The 17,042-nt window shown below is 50.6% G+C and overlaps 1 protein-coding gene across 2 annotated transcripts; it reads left to right on the top strand.

Moving 5' to 3' along the window:
- The first annotated feature begins 1,824 nt into the window (after window positions 1-1,824).
- On the top strand, window positions 1,825-16,782 carry LOC100773095 (acyl-CoA (8-3)-desaturase). Of its 2 annotated transcripts, none has more exons than XM_027406732.2 (12): window positions 1,825-2,166; window positions 3,977-4,087; window positions 4,538-4,735; window positions 5,309-5,410; window positions 5,693-5,821; window positions 10,841-10,901; window positions 13,033-13,109; window positions 13,834-13,931; window positions 14,111-14,207; window positions 14,432-14,511; window positions 14,593-14,718; window positions 14,954-16,782. In XM_027406732.2, the coding sequence occupies exons 1-12, from the start codon at window positions 1,954-1,956 to the stop codon at window positions 15,003-15,005; spliced, it is 1,344 nt and encodes a 447-aa protein (XP_027262533.1). In that variant the 5' UTR covers window positions 1,825-1,953; the 3' UTR covers window positions 15,006-16,782. The 2 variants fall into 2 exon arrangements, with proteins under 2 accessions (XP_027262533.1, XP_027262534.1); XM_027406733.2 differs by lacking the exon at window positions 1,825-2,166 and adding an exon at window positions 2,677-2,800.
- Window positions 16,783-17,042: the final 260 nt, after the last annotated feature.

The following is a 17,042-nucleotide window of genomic DNA, read 5'->3' as shown; positions in this document are numbered from 1 at the left end:
CACAGCGTATAGTACAAGCAGTACTTTTGACACTCAGCAACTGATGGCTACCAGACCTTCAGATGGCACAATCTAGCACCTGAAGACAGGGTCTTTTTGAAAACAACATCAGAGAAAGACTGACTTCAGAGCCCGAAATTTGGGGTTCATATCTCTCTATTCCAAAGGATTCCTTGGGGCTGGGAAGATGGCTCCCTTGATAAAGTACTTCAATTTTCCTTTGGAAACATGAGGACCTGAGTTTGATCTACAGAACCCATGTAAAAAGTTAGACATCGTGGCAAAGCACTTGGAATCTCAGCACTGGAGAGGTGGAGGTAGGAGGGTTCCTTGGGAATCAGTGGCCAAGCATGTGTAGCCAAATTGGTGAGCTTAAAGCTAGTCAGAGACCTTGTCTCAAAGGAGATGAACAGCATTCCTGAGGTTGTCTTCTGGCCTCCATACACACTTGCATACCTGTGCATGAGCATGGGAACACACACAAAGAGTTGGGGGTCCTGGACTGCACACAGGGTGGGGGTTTCCAAACTCTTGGAAGTATCACTGTTATACCATTAAATAAAGATGATCACAGACATGCCTCTGAAGCAGCAGGCACTTTAGACACAAATAGCTGTCTCCAAATCACTCTGTCATCAAGAAAGCTTTATTTGCCCTTCATTTCTTGCCGTCCTAAGCCGGGCTTCTCCACATTGTCAGTGTGTGAACATACTTGGAGGTCCAACTTGTGGGAGCTGGTTTTCTCCTTCTACCATGTGGGTCTCTGGAATTAAAATCAAGTCTTCAGGCTTGGTATCAAGGGCCTTTATCATGCTGACCCATCTCCTGGTTATTCAAGTACTACATTCCTTTAAGTCAAAAGTGTTGGCTAATCATAGAAGGCAAGCCTTCTGCTAGCCTCAGGCTGCAGAGTGCTCAAATTCATCCACGTGAAGCAAATGCCTGGAACTGTAGCCAACTAGGCTATTTCTTTACATCAATCACCTTTCCTGTCCACACATACTACCTGCCCACATTGCCCAGAAGGGGTCAGGAAGCTGTTTTGTTGCTCAAAGAGCTGTTTAGTTTGTCAAGCGTTTCCTTGGAGCAGCAGATTGATAGAATGTTTTCCTTAGCATAAATAATGCCCAGGGTTAATCTCCAGCACTGCATAAAATGGGACCTGGTAATCGTGCCGGTAAACCCAGAACTCGGGAGGATTAGAAATTCAAGGTCATAGCTGGGCGTTGGTGGCGCACGTCTTTAATTCCAGCACTCAGACGGCAGAGGCAGGCAGATCTCTGTGAGGTGGAGATCAGCCTGGTCTACAAGAGCTAGTTCCAGGACAGCCTTCTAAGCCACAGAGATACCCTGTCTTGAAAAATCAAAAAAAAAAAAAAAAAAGAGAAAGAAAGAAAGAAAGAAAGAAAGAAAGAAAGAAAGAAAGAAAAAGAAAAATTCAAAGTCATTCTCAGCTACATAGTGAGTTTAAGGCCAGCCTGAGCTACAGAAAAACCTGTCTCCAAACTAATTTTTCTTTCATACGCCCACACCAAGCTTCTCTATGCACACTTGGGTCCTCCACCTCAGCTGCAGCAAGCTGTGGCACACCCACAGGAACCGTTATCCTGTCAGTCCCTACGTTGCTCAGAACTGGAATCGCCTGGTGACCACTTTCTGGCACCCGCGAGGGGGCGCGTATCGGTTTCTGGAAGCCTCAGAAATCCCTCCGGGGTCGTCAGTCGGTGCTGGCCGAGAGAGGCGGAGCTCGCGCCCCACGCCACTCGGCTCAGCCAATGGGAGCGCGCGCCGCGGTCCGCGCCGAGGGTGCTGAAAACCCTGCGCGCGGACGCCGGGATCCGGGCGCGCGCTCTCAGCAGCCTGCCGCTCCCCCAGCTCGCGAGGCCGGCGTGCGCTGTCCCGCGGCCTCGAGCGCGCGCCTCTCCAGCTCCGGGTTCCCTGGCCAGGTCCGCTATGGCTCCCGACCCGGTGCCGACCCCGGTCCCAGGCTCGGCCCAACTCCACCAGCCTCGCTACTTTACTTGGGAGGAGGTGGCGCAACACTCCGGGCGGGAGAAGGAGCGGTGGCTTGTGATCGACCGGAAAGTGTACAACATCAGCGACTTCAGCCGCCGCCACCCGGGGGGCTCCCGGGTCATCAGCCACTATGCGGGTCAGGATGCCACGGTGAGCGCGGACAATGGGCGCGTCTGCTTCCCGGGCGGGACACTGGCGGGAAGAGAAACCTTCGGACCCGGGATGCAAGCGCGGGAGAGACCGAGGCTGGGGATGGAGGCCCGCGCCAGGCACACTCAAACAAAGGGCTGGCTGCACGTCCGTACTTTGCCTCTGGAGTCTCAGGCGTGGGTTGTTTCCTGAGCTGGGCTAGGAGGGAGCGAGCTTGCTGGGCACCCGGATCGCGGTGCTGCCTAGGGCGGCCAGAGGAGGAGTCAGTTCAGGGAAAGGGGATCGGTCACATCCTGTCTGCCGGGCTGCAAGGGTGAACGCAGCCTTGTCTGACCTGGAGAGCCGGCCCCCACTTGGGATCCGGAGCGGGAAGGGAGCCGCAGAGGACCGCTCGCGATAGGGGTGACACTGAGAACCCTGTGGTTTGGCACCCCCTGTTCGCGCTATGAAGCCGGGAGTATAGAATATGGACCTGCGTCGCTCCAAGAAAGCCAACGGGATCAGCCACTGTGGGTAACCGGAGAGGTGTGACAGTGGGGGCGTCTGCATCCGCATACACCTAGATTGGAATCCCAGAACTGTCCTAGGATCCTGAGAGGGAGGTCTCCAGCTTTTTCGGGAAGAAGGCCCCCAGGTGATCAGACACTTAGCAGGATAGCGTCCCTTTTCCGTTGGTGTTTACTGCAGGTCGAGTCAGTGCCCACTCCCAGCCTCTGTCTGGTGGCTCTGTTTGTTCTCTTCATAGACCATACCCTTACTCACAGCCGAGGGTGGAACTGGGAGAGACTTATTCCTTGGCACTCAAAAGTTAGAGCAGAGCGCTCTGTGGCAGATTGCCAACTGTTGGATTCCTACCTTGGGGTCCATCTGTCTTCTAAGCCAATCTCCCCTACCCCTTATTCCTTCTCTGCCAGTCTAACATGCTTCCGGGGTGACCAGGGTTAGATGCTGAGAGGTAGAGGGCACTCTGATAAAAACAAACAAAACCCCACAGACTTAAGAGACCAGGCTAAATAGAGCCAGTCACTAGTAGTGACCACTCCAGAGTCCAGAGGGCAGTGCAATCCTACCGATTCATGCACATATGGAGCAGACTGTCTACCTTCACTGTCTGTGGAGTCTCTGTGCACACTGTCTATCTAGGCTTCCCATTCAGCATGATTTGGGGGCCCAGGCAAAGACAGCGATTGGTCTGGATGTGTGGTGCCACTGCCCACGGCTCCGCCTCCACTTCTTTCCCTAAGGCCTGAGGTTCTCCCACCCACCTTGTAAAACCCACATTAACTCTAGAACAGTGAGTGGTTAGTGTTGGGGGAAATAGGAAACCGTGCCCAAAGAGGAAGAAATGTGAACAGTTCCCCAGCTCGGGCATAGGGAGTCTTCCTCATCACTGTTTATAGAGAAGCTGGCTAAGAAAGAAAAGGACTTGTTGAAAGTACTATAGGAACAAAAGCCTCATAACCCCACCTATTCCTGCAAGCTGCTTCTCTCCTGTACTAAATTCCTGCACCAAGTGTCTGTAGACATGAAGGCCAGCCTGGGCAGGTCTCTCTGAATTGCATCCAGGGGAGGCTTCCCATTCTTTGGTGTAGTGTGCTTTCAGTGGAAACCCAAATGCTGGGTGATCTGGGGCTGGCAGACAGCTAGCTAGAAGTGCAGTAGCCAGAGGGAGGAAGCTTTTGCTTCAGCGTGGGTGCAGACTTTAGTGCTGGCCTAGAGGCTGGCCTAGAGGATGGCCTTTGGTGTGAGGCCCTTAGGAACCTGGTGGGCTGGGGGGGGTGTCCTCATTGTCTACTCCCTGTTCTTGCAGGATCCTTTCGTGGCGTTCCACATCAACAAGGGCCTTGTGAGAAAGTATATGAACTCTCTTCTGATCGGAGAGCTGGCTCCAGAGCAGCCCAGCTTCGAACCCACCAAGAATGTGAGAGACCCCGTTTGCTGTTTGGAGACTTGGTTGTGGAGGGAGAGGGGCAGGTGCCTGCATAGGATCACAGGTGACAGTTCTTGGGAGCCTAGAATAGTCCTGGGGTGACATGTCTCTTCCAGTAATGCCATCGCCAGCTGCAGACCCATTTACTGAGTACGGTGTGCCAATGCAAACTAATATAATAATCTTTACACATGTACATATGAGAAAATGGAGGCTCAGAGTTTAAGCTGCAGAGCCTCAGGTTACACAGTGGGAACCCAAATTAAGTCTGCTTAGCTGCTGGACATGATGTCATTCATAGTAGCTTCTTCCGTCAGATCATCCTTCCCTGTCAGGGTATGTTTGCCGAAGACTGTGAACTTCCCACAGCTACCTCCATGGGAGGTTCTCTGTGAGGGTTGGGGTGCCGATGGGAAGAATTATAGCCCCACTCTCCCACAGAAAGAGCTAACTGATGAGTTCCGGGAACTGCGGGCTACGGTGGAGCGGATGGGCCTCATGAAGGCCAATCACCTCTTCTTCCTGTTCTACCTGCTCCACATCCTGCTACTGGATGTGGCTGCCTGGCTCACTCTTTGGATCTTTGGAACATCCTTGGTGCCCTTCTTCCTCTGTGCAGTGCTGCTCAGTGTAGTTCAGGTGAGTGCCTTTGGCATTCCTGGGATTCAAAACATCAAGGCCAAGAATCCTGCCTAGGATCTGAAGATACACAGGAGAGTTGGCACAGGGAGAGAACACACATTCTCTTGTGTGGGACTTCCATATCCTTTTAGTCACGCACATGTTTTGGTTCGCTCACAGCCCTCCAGCTCCCCTCCCCAGGTCCCCTTCTTCCTGTGTGGTTTGCTCTCTGAAATCTCGGGTTCAGATTCTACCACACTCCTCCACGTATGCCAAGAACCAATGCTCGACTCCCTTCCCGCCGCTGATATCACCCAGCATGCCAATCATGGTCTAGCACCAGGATTTGGACTAGCCGTCTGTATTCTGGATGCCAGTCTATCCTAAGTCATGGCACTTCAGAGGAAAGAAGGGACTGTGGTCTGCCTCCACTTACATGTGACCCAGTGGCCAAGAGGGAATTGGGACCCAGGTTCCATGGCTTACCCATGGTTCCCTTGAGGTAGGGCACCAATCCAGTATGGAGAGGCTGAGGCTTGTGAGGGGTACCCTAGGTACGGGCTGCTGTGGGCACTAACCTTTCTCTTTTAGGCCCAGGCCGGTTGGCTACAGCATGACTTTGGGCACCTGTCAGTCTTTGGCACTTCTACATGGAACCACCTGCTACATCATTTCGTGATTGGCCACCTGAAGGTCAATGAATTGATGGGGCTTCCCCAAATCCCAGTCATTCATGGCCGCCAGAGGGTGGGAGAAGGGCTCATGATGCTGTGTTTTCTTTCTTTTTATTTTTTTTTTTGTTTATTATGTGTGTGTACGGGTACCCTGCTTGCATGTATGTCTGTATATCACAAGCAAGGGCATCAGATCCTGTGGACAGGAGTCACAGACAGTTGTGAGCTGCCATGTGGGTGCTGGGAATTGAACTCGGGTCCTGTACACTGGGCTTTCACTCACATCTGCAGTTCTCTGCAGGGGGCTCCTGCCAGCTGGTGGAACCACATGCATTTCCAGCACCATGCCAAGCCCAACTGCTTCCGCAAAGACCCAGACATCAACATGCATCCCCTGTTCTTCGCCTTGGGCAAGGTCCTCTCTGTGGAGGTGAGCTGGGCATCTGTGCGGACGGGATCAGAGAGTAGCCTGTTCTGCAGGTGGAGGGAAAGTGTTTGCTCAGTATTGTCAGCCAAGGTAGGACCAGGGGCTGGGCTGTCGGGCTCTTGCTTTCTGGAAGTTGTGGAGGGTGAGAGGCTGTAAACTGTTACTGTCCAGGACAGACTCAGTCAGCAAACAGTTACTACACAAAGGTACCTCATTCTGCAAAGGATTCAGTGAGTGACAGGGCATTCTGTGCAAGCCCCTGCTCATCTTCAGGGTGCACTTGACACCCTGCTCTAGGAAGCCACTCCCTTGCACTTGGCGTTTCTGTGTCTTACATGGAATACCCTGCTGTGTCACGGCCTGCCTTGTCTATGACTTTACTGTCTCATATCTCTGATATCAGTGCACAGAACACTCCCTCTGGATACAGCTGTCTCCTGTATCCTGAGATTCTGCATCTGTGGACTTAAGCAAATATTCAGAAAAATTACATCCATCCTGAACATACACAGCCTGTTTTTAACTTATTTATTATTATTGTATGTATGGAGGTCAGAAGACAACTTTTTTGGAGTCACTTCTCTCCTTCCACCTTTATTTGGTCTTAGAGATGAAATTCAAGCCACTAGGCTTACGTAGGAAATACCTTTACCCACTGAGCCACCTCACCAACCCTACTGGGATTTTCAACTTTATTTATTTATCATTGTGTGAGAGTATGTATCAAACTTAGTGGAGACAGTTTTCCTCTTCCACTTTTACTTGGGCTCCAGGGGTTGAACTCAGGTCATCAGGCCTCCTCAGAAGTGCTTTACGCTCTGAGCCCTCTCAGGGAGCTTCTCACCTCCCTGGCTCTAGATTGTTCTTGATTATTACTTTCTAAAGAACACATTATAACAACTATTTTTACATAGCACTTACACTGTATGAGGTATAAGCGCAGTCTAGAGAGCATTTGTTATATCCTGGAAGGAGGCTGGGGGGATAGATCAGTGGTAGCTGCTTGCCTGGCTTGAGTAAAGTCCTGGGTTCCATACACAGCACTAAAAAGAGAGATAGAGAAAGAAAGATCAGGTGGGAGGGAAGGAAAGAAGCCAGGCATGGTGGTACATACCTGTAATCCCTGCACAGGGGATTTGGAAGCAGGAGAATTAATAGTTTGAGGCTATTAGCCTGAGCTACATAAGGACCAGTCTCAAGAAAAAAAAAAAAAAAAGAGAGAGAACAAACCCTCATCCTGCAGGGCTACTGTAAGGCATGCTGGGAGGGCATGTATCAGTTATCACAAGTAGTATGTCACTTCATACAGGGGACTTGAGTATCTGGACACCCTAGAACCAATCTTTGTGGACAGAGGGATGGCTGTACCTTTCCCCTGCCTCCTGGGCCTATCCTGTCTTTTAGCATGGTCCCTATTGGCTCTGAGAAGTCAGCTGAGGCTGTGCGCAAATGCTACAATGTAACTGCTGGAGGAAAAAATGCCCTAGGGTGGAGAGCTCCCTCACTGGCCAGCATAAGCAATAGAAAGTTCCAAGTGCCCAGAGGAATTCCTTGAAAAGTTAATTAAAAACCGTTCTAGAGCTCTGCCAGCTCCCCTCCCCCCACTTAATGTTTGCATTAAGCTGTTGAGCACAGTTCATTTTCAGGCATGAGTTCAAGATAACCTGACTGCCCTGTCCTCTCTGGCAGAGCCGCACTGTGTGGAAGAGCCTTGGCAGCACTGGCTGTGCTGGCACTGGGCACTCATAGCCATCTGTCCCTAATGGTCCCATTTTTCTCACTTCCTGAGCATGGGCCTCGGGTGGCTTGTTATGTGTGTTCTCCTCTGCCTTGTCAGCAGTGCACAGTGGGGAACTGGCCCATGTCATTCTAAAACAGGACAGACTGCTCATTAGGGCTCTAAGCGCTTCTGTTGTCACCACAGATGGTTTAAGGAAAGGGGAGGCCTTTGCTGGTTCTTGGTTCTGTGGTTTTCAAGGAACTCTGGTCCATGAACATCAGAAAGAGAGAAGGGACTGGGAGGTGGCTAGTGGCTAAAGTGCTTGGATCCTCAGCATCTGAGGAAGCCGGACCCAGCAGCTGTGCCTAACCACACACACACACACACACACACACACACACACACACACACACACACACACACACACACACACACACACACACACACACCACACACACACACACCACACACACACACACACACACACACACACACACACAACACACACACACACCAGGTGTAGAAGAGAGGAAGTGTTAAGACAGGGACATCCTGGGGGTTTGCTAGCCAGCCAGTCTAGCAAAAACTAAGCTTCAGGTTCATCAAGAGATTCCGGCTCAAGAAATAAAGGAGATCAACAGAGACTCCCAAAGCTGACCTCTGCTCTTCATATGTGTGGGCAAGTATGCCTTCACACATGCATGCACCTCTCCCTCACTCCCACACACACACAGAGAAATGAGGGGGCATGGAGATGGGTGTGGTTTGGTCTCTCGGGACAGCTTAACTAGGTAGCAATGCTCTGGTTTAGTGGCTTCTGCCCAATGCCTCCTAACACTCCTGGAGAACAAGGAGGTACAGGGGACACTTTGAGTCTAAGCACAGTGGGGCAGATCATAGTGACACTTGATCACCCCCCAACCAAAAGGTGCTTTTCTTCAGTGGGATCTCCTTGGTCAATAATATTGCGTGGCTTGTTCACCTGTCTCCAGACTATATCCTAATCCCATCCAATTCTCCAGCTCCAGTGCCCCCTCTATATTATAAATTGCCCACTTTCTGTTGCTATAACAAAATACCCAAGGTTGGGTACTTTGTAAAGAAAAGATACCTGTTCTGGGAGGTGAAAGTTCAAGGTGGAGCAGCCCCATCACTTTGACCTCTGGGCAGAGACTTGTGAGAGATGCCAGACTTTGGTGGGAGTGGCTGTGAAAGCAATTAGGGTGAGAAAGGAAGCCAGATTATCTTGTTGACTTTAAAACAATTCCTCTCTCTGGGCATTGGTGGCACACACCTTTAATCCCAGCACTCTGGAGTAGAGGCAGGCGGATCTCTGTGAGTTCTAGGCCAACCTGGTCTACAGAGTGAGTTCCAGGACAGCCAGAGTGTTATACAGAGAAACCCTGTCTGGAAAGAAAAAGAAAATTCACTGTCAAGGTGAAACTTACTAAGGTCCCTCTGGAATCAGTTTCATTGACTCCCAGCAGTCTGTACCTCCTGGCATCATTGCATTGGTGACCCAGCATGCAGCATGGTCACCTGGGGAACAAACCACACCACACCATAGCAGGCTACCTGGCATATCTCTGCCTCATTGGCCCTTGTGACTGCATGTGCATTTTACTTCCCCACCTCTGGACAAAGCCACCAAACACAAAACATAGAGCAGACCATCTATAAGTGAGTTCAAGGCCCACCTGAGCTACAAAGTAGATTATGAACACCTCAATTTTATTGGGGCTTTCTGAGGGCCTAGGTAACCTGGCTTTCCCAGCCTTCTGTTGTGGTGGGTCTCAATAGCTTTGGCTCTGGCTGTGCCCTGAGCTTTGAACACCTTTCTTTGAATTTCTGCATGCCTGGCACTTCATCTTTCGGTTATCAGGGCCCAAGGGAAACCAGGCCTGAGCTGCTACCTTTCTGTCTGTCCTGCTCTCCTCTCTGTAATCTGTAATTTATCTTGAACTTTGCTTACAAATTTATTACCAGTCTCATCTCCTCAAATTACAAGATACATGTAGACAAGATCTTCATACCGTTCACCTTTGTGCTCTCCGTTCCTGAGGCAGTGACTGGAACAGTGCTAACCCCTTACCTCCAGCGCTTGTTGAATGACACCATGGATGCAGGGAAGTTGCCGCCTTGTCTAGCCAAAACACTTGAGCAGAACTCAGTTTTGTTTTTTTGGGTTGTTTTTGTTTTTTTTTTTTTTTTTTTTTTTTGTTTGTTTTTTTTTTTTTTTTTTTGAGACAGGGTTTCTCTGTGTAGCTTTGGAGCCTATGCTGGCACTCGCTCTGGAGACCAGGCTGGCCTCGAACTCACAGAGATCTGCCTGCCTCTGCCTCCCAAATGCTGGGACTAAAGGCATGCGCCACCAACGCCCGGCTCAGAACTCAGTTTTGATGAATTATTTGTGGATATGTGATAGGAGAAGGCAGGCTGTGCCCTGGACTGAGGTCACCAAAACTAATTAGGGCAAGAAATGCCAGAGCCATGGAGTAGGGCAGCAGAGTGTATATGGGCCCATGTGAGGGGCCCTGGGATGATTGAGTGGCCTGGTGACTCCCAGATAGTCAGTTCAGTAGTTTGGCTTTAAAAACAAAAACAAACCACCCAGTGGAGCAAAGCTTTGACAAAACCTTCAGGTTGCCAGATTGTTCTTGGTAACTTTTCTACTGTTTATCAAGTTCAGGTTGAAGTCAAGAGATGGCTCAGTGGTTAAGAGCACTGCTGCTCTTCCAGAGGACCTGTGTTTGATTCCCAAGACCCACTTGGGAGCTCACCCACTTGTTAACTCCAGTTCTAGATGGTCTTCTGCCCTCTTCTGGCCTCCAAAGGCATTGCATGCAAGTGGTGCAGACATACATGCAGGCAAAACACCCATACACTAAAATTAAAAAGACAAGAGTCCAAAAGATTGTGATGGAAAGACCCAAGTACCTACACAGGAACAAAACTAGTTTCTCATAGAGACTCTGAGGACTCTGGTACAAAGAGTACCAGAAACAGGAGGGGGCTGGACACCTGGAAACCATGCGACAGAGACTTTAGATTAGCCATAAGGAGTCCTGTAGACCACACTTTGTGCCCTCCTGTGTGTTCCTTGTCACGGTACATTCATAGGTCACCATCCAGGGCCACTTGCTTCAGGTTCTGGGCCTGCCAGTGCCTTCCAATAGCAGCAGCTAGCTGAAGGTTCTGGAAGTAGGCCTTGGTGTCTGAGCAAGGAAAGCTGGCATCTCAGAGGGGCGTGGGGAGGTGTGGACATCTGGTCCAGCTGCTGACTTGCCCTTGTTTCTTCACAGCTTGGGAAACAAAAGAAGAAGCACATGCCATACAACCATCAGCACAAGTACTTCTTCCTGAGTGAGTGCCAGCCACAGGGATAGGGGCTCATGGGAGGAGCAGAGTCCCCTAGGGTGAGCCTAGGAAGAAATACTGCCTGCTGTCACTATCCACCTGAGAGAACATGGCCTTTCCCACTGAGGAAAGTTAATACGTTGTTAGTCATTTGTGCCACAGGACAAACTCAGTCCTCCATTCTCACCCTAGCTTCCAGGAAGAAACTGAGTAGTCAGCAGGGGTCTCCTGGTTTAGTTTTAAGCCTTGTCTTAAACCTAGTCACACAAAGGTGGGGTCAGTTAGGACGATGCCTCGAGCAATGGGACTGGAGAAGAAATGTTGCAACTGAGCAGAAGATACTTTGATTATATATTCCCTGCTTTAAAAGCCTGCTGCAGCAGGGCAATGGTGGTATATGCCTTTAATCCCAGCACTCGGGAGGCAGAGGCAGGCGGATCTCTGTGAGTTCGAGTCCAGCCTGGTCTACAAGAGCTAGTTCCAGGACAGCCTGCAAAGCCACAGAGAAACCCTGTCTCTAAAAACCAAAAAAATAAAATAAAAGCCTGCTGCATAATGCCCAAAATTGGGTTTAAAACTACTTTAAGACTTCAACTTTTGCCAACCAGGAGGTACTTTTATGGGTTTTGTTTTGTTTTGGCTTTGTTTGAGAGGGTTTTGTGTAGCTCAGATGGCTTCAAACTTGCTATATAGGTACAAGCCACCACACCTGCATGGATTTCAAGGTTTTTGTTTTGTTTTTTTCTCTGTATTGTTTTGGAACCTGTCCTGGAACTTTCTCGGTAGACCAGGCTAGCCTCGAACTCACAGAGATCCGACTGCCTCTGCCTCCCGAGTGCTGGGGTTAAAGGCATGCGCCACCAACACCCAGCATGGATTTCAAGTTTTTAAAGGAAGAGAGGGGAAGAATTGAAGCAATTTGTTTGAACTGCTTATTGGCAACTGTCCCTTCTAGAGGAAGCTGGACATGGTCGAAGGGTTGAGTAAAGACTTCCATAAAAAAATAATTTTAGTCTGGGCAGCACTAGGGAGGCAGAGGCAGGTGGATCTCTGTGTGTTCAAGGCCAGCCTGGTCTACTGCAGCTGTGGCTACACAGAGAGACCATGTCTTGAAAATCCATAATAATAATAGTAATAATAATAATTGCATAAATTATTATTATTATTATTATTATTATTATTATTATTATTATTTTAGGGCTGGGGCCTGCTGTGCAAACGAGGACCTGAATTTGGATCTCTAGAACCCACATAAAAATCCAGGGGTGGTAGCACATGCCTGTAATCCCAGCGCAGGGTATGGGAAGAGTGTGAGGGGCACAGAGACGGGTGGATCCTTGAAGCTCATTGGTCAGCCAGAATAGTTCCACATTTAGTGAGAAGCTCTGTCTCAAAAACAAAGATGGAAGATCAATGAGATGGCTTCGCTGGTAAAAGCCTGACTTGAGCTTAATACCTGGGACTCACAGTGGAAGGACAGAACCAATTTATGCAGTCACCACCTCTGCCCCAGTATGTGTGTGTCCTCTGACCTCACCATGTGTGTCATGGCCCACACTCACGCATACGCATCATGTGTGTGTGTGTGTGTGTGTGTGTGTGTGTGTGTAAGGGAGGGAGGAAAAGAATTGTAGAATCTGTGGCCTATCAAGATGAAGAAGCTCTGGATGGGGATTGTCGTGCCGTGGCTGAGTAGCATCAGGTGTGCCTCAGACTGTGTGGGGTCAGCAGAGTTCTTCCCCTGCCCTTTGACCTGCTTGGTGGAGCAGCGGGAATGTGACAGGATTGCAAGAGCAGGGCTGCGGTCCAGGCACTGTGGGGAGTATCAGTGTGCCCTTTTAAAGGCCTGGCGTAGAGTACATGCCATGCTTGAGGCTTAAGCTCCCCATGTCCTCCCACGAGGAAGGGATATTGCTCCCAGTCCTTGGCCTCCCTGGCATCCTCTTGCAGAGTTGGCCTTCTCCAGGCTTGTGTTCCTGCCCACCCTCAGTGCCCATGACTTGCAGTTGATTGAGGAGCAGGGAGGAAGTAAGGAGGGCTGGCCAGAGACAGTTCTATGTTGGGGGCTTATCTCACCATAGCAATCCTCTGTCACCCCCAGTTTGCTCACACCTCCCTGTCTCATTTTCCTCCCCAGTTGGACCCCCAGCCTTGTTGCCTCTCTACTTCCAGTGGTATATCTTCTATTTTGTTGTTCAGCGGAAGAAATGGGTGGTGAGTATCCCCGGCCTGCAAGTCCCAGGGACCAGGTTCTCCAGTACTCTGCTTGAAGAAGGGGGTGCTCTGTGGGCCACAGAGGCTGTCTCTAAGCCCAACTGAGAGCAGAGTAGAACCAGGTGGAGATGTTTATCTCTAGATGAGATTCAATGGCTTGGGCTCATGCATGCTTCACGAGGCTAGCCTCTGAGGTTCCAAGCTGCACAGCACTCCAGGAATTGTGCGGAAAGCAAAGGGAGAGAGTCCTGGGGGGTGGTCCCTGCTTTTAGAGAATGTAGGATGAATCTGGAAGTGATAGATCTGAGAGAAGATACGCAGGCGGAAGAGGCTTTGGGAATCCCCAAAGTGGGGACACCTGGCTGGGTCTGCCTTTCCAGCTGGCCTCAGATATAGAATATGGGGAAGACAGACTCTGAGCAGATGAGGTAGGAACCAAGATATGAGCGTGGATGCTGGACACGGTGCAGAGGGCTCAAGTGTTGTGGGGATAGAATGGGGTTTGGTTCACTGCAGAAAAGGACCTGGAGCTTCAGTTAGTGCAGTGGCATAGACAGCGCCTTGGTCCTGAAACATCCATCTGGCAGCATTTAGATGTTAGGACAGGCCTCTGAGAGAAGCCACGGATCACACACCAGGAGGAGGTGGTGACTACAGCAGATAGAGATGAGGAGGGAAAGGAGCCACAGCTGCTGGGACAGTACCACGCCCGTTTCCCCTGCAGGACTTGGCCTGGATGCTCAGCTTCTATGCCCGTGTCTTCTTCACTTACATGCCCCTGCTGGGGCTGAAAGGCTTCCTGGGCCTTTTCTTCATTGTCAGGTAGTGTCTGGTGGAATGTAGCAGTTGGCAGGGAAAGTGCAGGGGATGGGGCTGGGGGCTGTGCTGGGGTCTTGGGAATAGGGGTTGTTTGGGGGATTGTCATGCACGGGCTGATGTTGCTACTGGCTGTAAGAACACTGTGCTCTGCTTGTACTGTTTGTGACTGCTGTATTCAACAGGTTCCTGGAGAGCAATTGGTTTGTGTGGGTGACACAGATGAACCATATCCCCATGCACATTGATCATGACCGGAATGTGGACTGGGTCTCCACCCAGGTAAGGGACAGTCTCTTGGAAGCCCTGGACATGCCACAGCTACTGAAAAGGGTGGACAGTAATGGCTAAAAAGTCTCCTCAAACAGCATTGCCTTGTCAGCTGGAGGTTTCTCCCAGTGAAGGGGGTGACCAGAGGGATAGGGGACCGTTCCAGACAGCCTCCCTAGGGAAGACTGAGCACTCTGACACGGAGCCTGCCCTCCCGACTCCCCCCCTCCCCCCAGCTGCAGGCAACCTGTAACGTTCACCAATCAGCCTTCAATGACTGGTTCAGCGGCCACCTCAATTTCCAGATCGAGCACCAGTGAGTAGGGAGACCCGGGAAGCAGTGGGTGGGGGAGGGGCAGAGGAGCAGAAGCCACTAACTACCCTGCCGTCCCTGAAGCCTTTTCCCCACGATGCCCCGACACAACTACCACAAAGTGGCACCCCTGGTGCAATCCCTGTGCGCCAAGTACGGCATCAAGTACAAGTCCAAGCCCCTGCTCTCAGCCTTCGCCGACATTGTTTAGTGAGTATGAGCCCGGGGAGCTGGCAGCAGGGTGGTGTGCATGTGGCCCGGTGTGGGGTGGGTTCGTCATCCGCAGGGGCATGCATCACCATGGCAACAGCAGAGTGGTATCGGTCTGTGGCCAGGCCAGCTTCCTCTGAGCAGGGTGTAAGACGTCTGAGGGGAAGGGGACATGTCTGCAGGTGGACAACTCAGCCCCCACCTCCCTCCCTGTCTGCTCTTGTGGTCCCTACAGCTCACTGAAGGAGTCGGGGCAGCTCTGGTTGGACGCCTATCTTCACCAATAGCAGCAGCAGTCCTCCATCTGGGGGAGGAAGAGGACAACTGGAGCCAAAGCAGAGGGAGCTTGAGGGACAATGCCACTATGAATCAATGTTCAAAGGGTTAGGGGACATAGATGTGTGTGCTCATACCTGCCCCCTTTGCCTTCTTGGTGCCAAACTTGAGGGAAGGAAGAACTGTTGGGGTTAGGGTTACAAAGCTGTTCTGTTGTTTCTTCTACTTTAGCAGAGGCAAATGGGGGGGGGATCTACAGAGCCCAGCATGAAGCAGGGACCCTGCCCTAGAATTCCCCTCTTGTAAAGTGTGAACCCATCTCACTGGGCTATGTTTCTGACTCTACCCTCCCTGTTAGTCTCTGTGGGCCAGTGTGACCCCTTTCAACAAGACTCAGAAAGGGGGCATTCATGCATAGAATCCTGAAGCCTGGCACAGCTCCCTGCTCAGGAGCTTAGCTTGCTGCCAAGAGCTGGTTGTAACCATGTCTGTCTCCAGCTGCTGGGAGAAGCAGGCAGGGCAAAGCCAGGAATACGGTTTGGAAAAAGCATTTGGCCCCGGGAGGATCCTGGCATGAGTAACTCTGGCTTCCTGTTCCATCCAGGTTCCAGAGAGAACATGAGATCCTAGCTTTGGGCAAAATGGATGGCCTTTAAAAATCTGTTCATTCACCTCTTTTAATCAGTCCCCAAGGCTCCCATAGTTTCCTTTTATGTCAGTCTCTTAAGTTCAAGAAAGCAGCCATCAGCACAAGGGGCTGAGGTTTCCATCATGAAAGTGTCAGTGCCCTAAGGGGCCGCATCCCTGTTCCCTGTGTTCCAGTATTGAACAGTACGATCTGACCTCCTGGCAACTTGTCCAAGTGTCTTATTCTTCTGGAGGTCAGATAGGAATTCAGGATAACTTCTGACAAAGCATGTCAGTCTAACAATGAAATAGGGTTTTGTAATCTTCTGGCTTTGTAGAAAGTAAGAACAATGTAACTCACCCTTCCGGAGAACATAGGAACATGCCCCGAGAGGCCTAACCCTGCACATCCACGTTCATGCTCCCCTTCCACAAACCCATGTGTCTACTCAAAGCATACTGACCGTCCGTCTGGAATTAGAGAACCTCGAGCAGAAGGCAAAGCACAACACGTTTGTGGAGAAATGGCAGGTGGTCAAGGTGAGCGTGTTGGTACAGGGTTCCTTAAGTTTCCCAGGACAATGCCCAGGAAGGGCAGGTTGCAGAAGAGCTCAGGTCTCATTGGCCCTGTTTGAAGCAGGCTGGGTAATCAGAATGGAAGAATGCTACCTTTATTTGACTCCTTCCTTCCAGAACAGGTGCTGTCCCTCCCCATGCCTGCTCCCTGCCACCTGGGGTAAGGGTGTGGCACGGCCGGTCTGAGCAAATACCAGCGAGCTCAGTTGTGCCAAGACCAGGTCTTCAGAGCACCTGAACCACTGTGGCCTTCCCTCCTCAGCCTCCACTGTGGCCTTGGCACAGCCGCAGGGGACGTTGAGTGACAAGACTGAGAATGTGACAGTGATAAAGTGAGGTATCTCAACTCCACTGACAAGAAAATAAAGTCAGAAAAGTCACCTCTGCTCATGTAGACAGTGGCAGAACATTGGAACGAAAGCTTGTTAACTCCAGCTTCCATGTTCATCTTTATTACATTCATCTTCCTACTTCCTGGCCAACGGTGTTGTTCCCTTTAATTGGGCCTAATGTCAGTATCCATGTGTCAGTGCTGTTACCACATCCTGATGAGACTAAAAATAAACATTAATTTGGACCAAAGAATGTCATTATTCATTTAAAATCCACGCTGCTTGTCCGAACCTGTCTACCAGATTCCCTGGTGCAGGGCAGGGGAGCTGTCTCAGCCGGTAAAGCATTTCCTGTGCTCCCATGAGGACCCGAGTTCAGATTCCCAGGGCCCATGTAAAAGCCATGTGAAGGTCTATAACCCAGCATAGGGAAGGTGTATCCTTGGAGCTTGCTGGCCAACCGTTAGGCAAACTGGTGACTTCCCATAAGTAAGTAAAAGACCTTACTTCTAA

This window comes from Cricetulus griseus, chromosome 3, assembly GCF_003668045.3.
Source record: "Cricetulus griseus strain 17A/GY chromosome 3, alternate assembly CriGri-PICRH-1.0, whole genome shotgun sequence".
Taxonomy (NCBI): Eukaryota; Metazoa; Chordata; class Mammalia; order Rodentia; family Cricetidae; genus Cricetulus; species Cricetulus griseus.
The sequence above is the reverse complement of the archived record's forward strand: the minus strand, read 5'-3'. Positions and strand labels throughout refer to the sequence as shown.

Coding starts and splice junctions, on each gene's coding strand:
- LOC100773095 (XM_027406732.2), top strand. CDS start 1,954: ATGGCTCCCGACCCGGTGCCGACCCCGGTCCCAGGCTCGGCCCAACTC. Junction 14,208..14,431: donor TGGACTGGGTCTCCACCCAG/GTAAGGGACAGT, acceptor CCCTCCCCCCAG/CTGCAGGCAACCTGTAACGT. Junction 14,512..14,592: donor AATTTCCAGATCGAGCACCA/GTGAGTAGGGAG, acceptor CCGTCCCTGAAG/CCTTTTCCCCACGATGCCCC.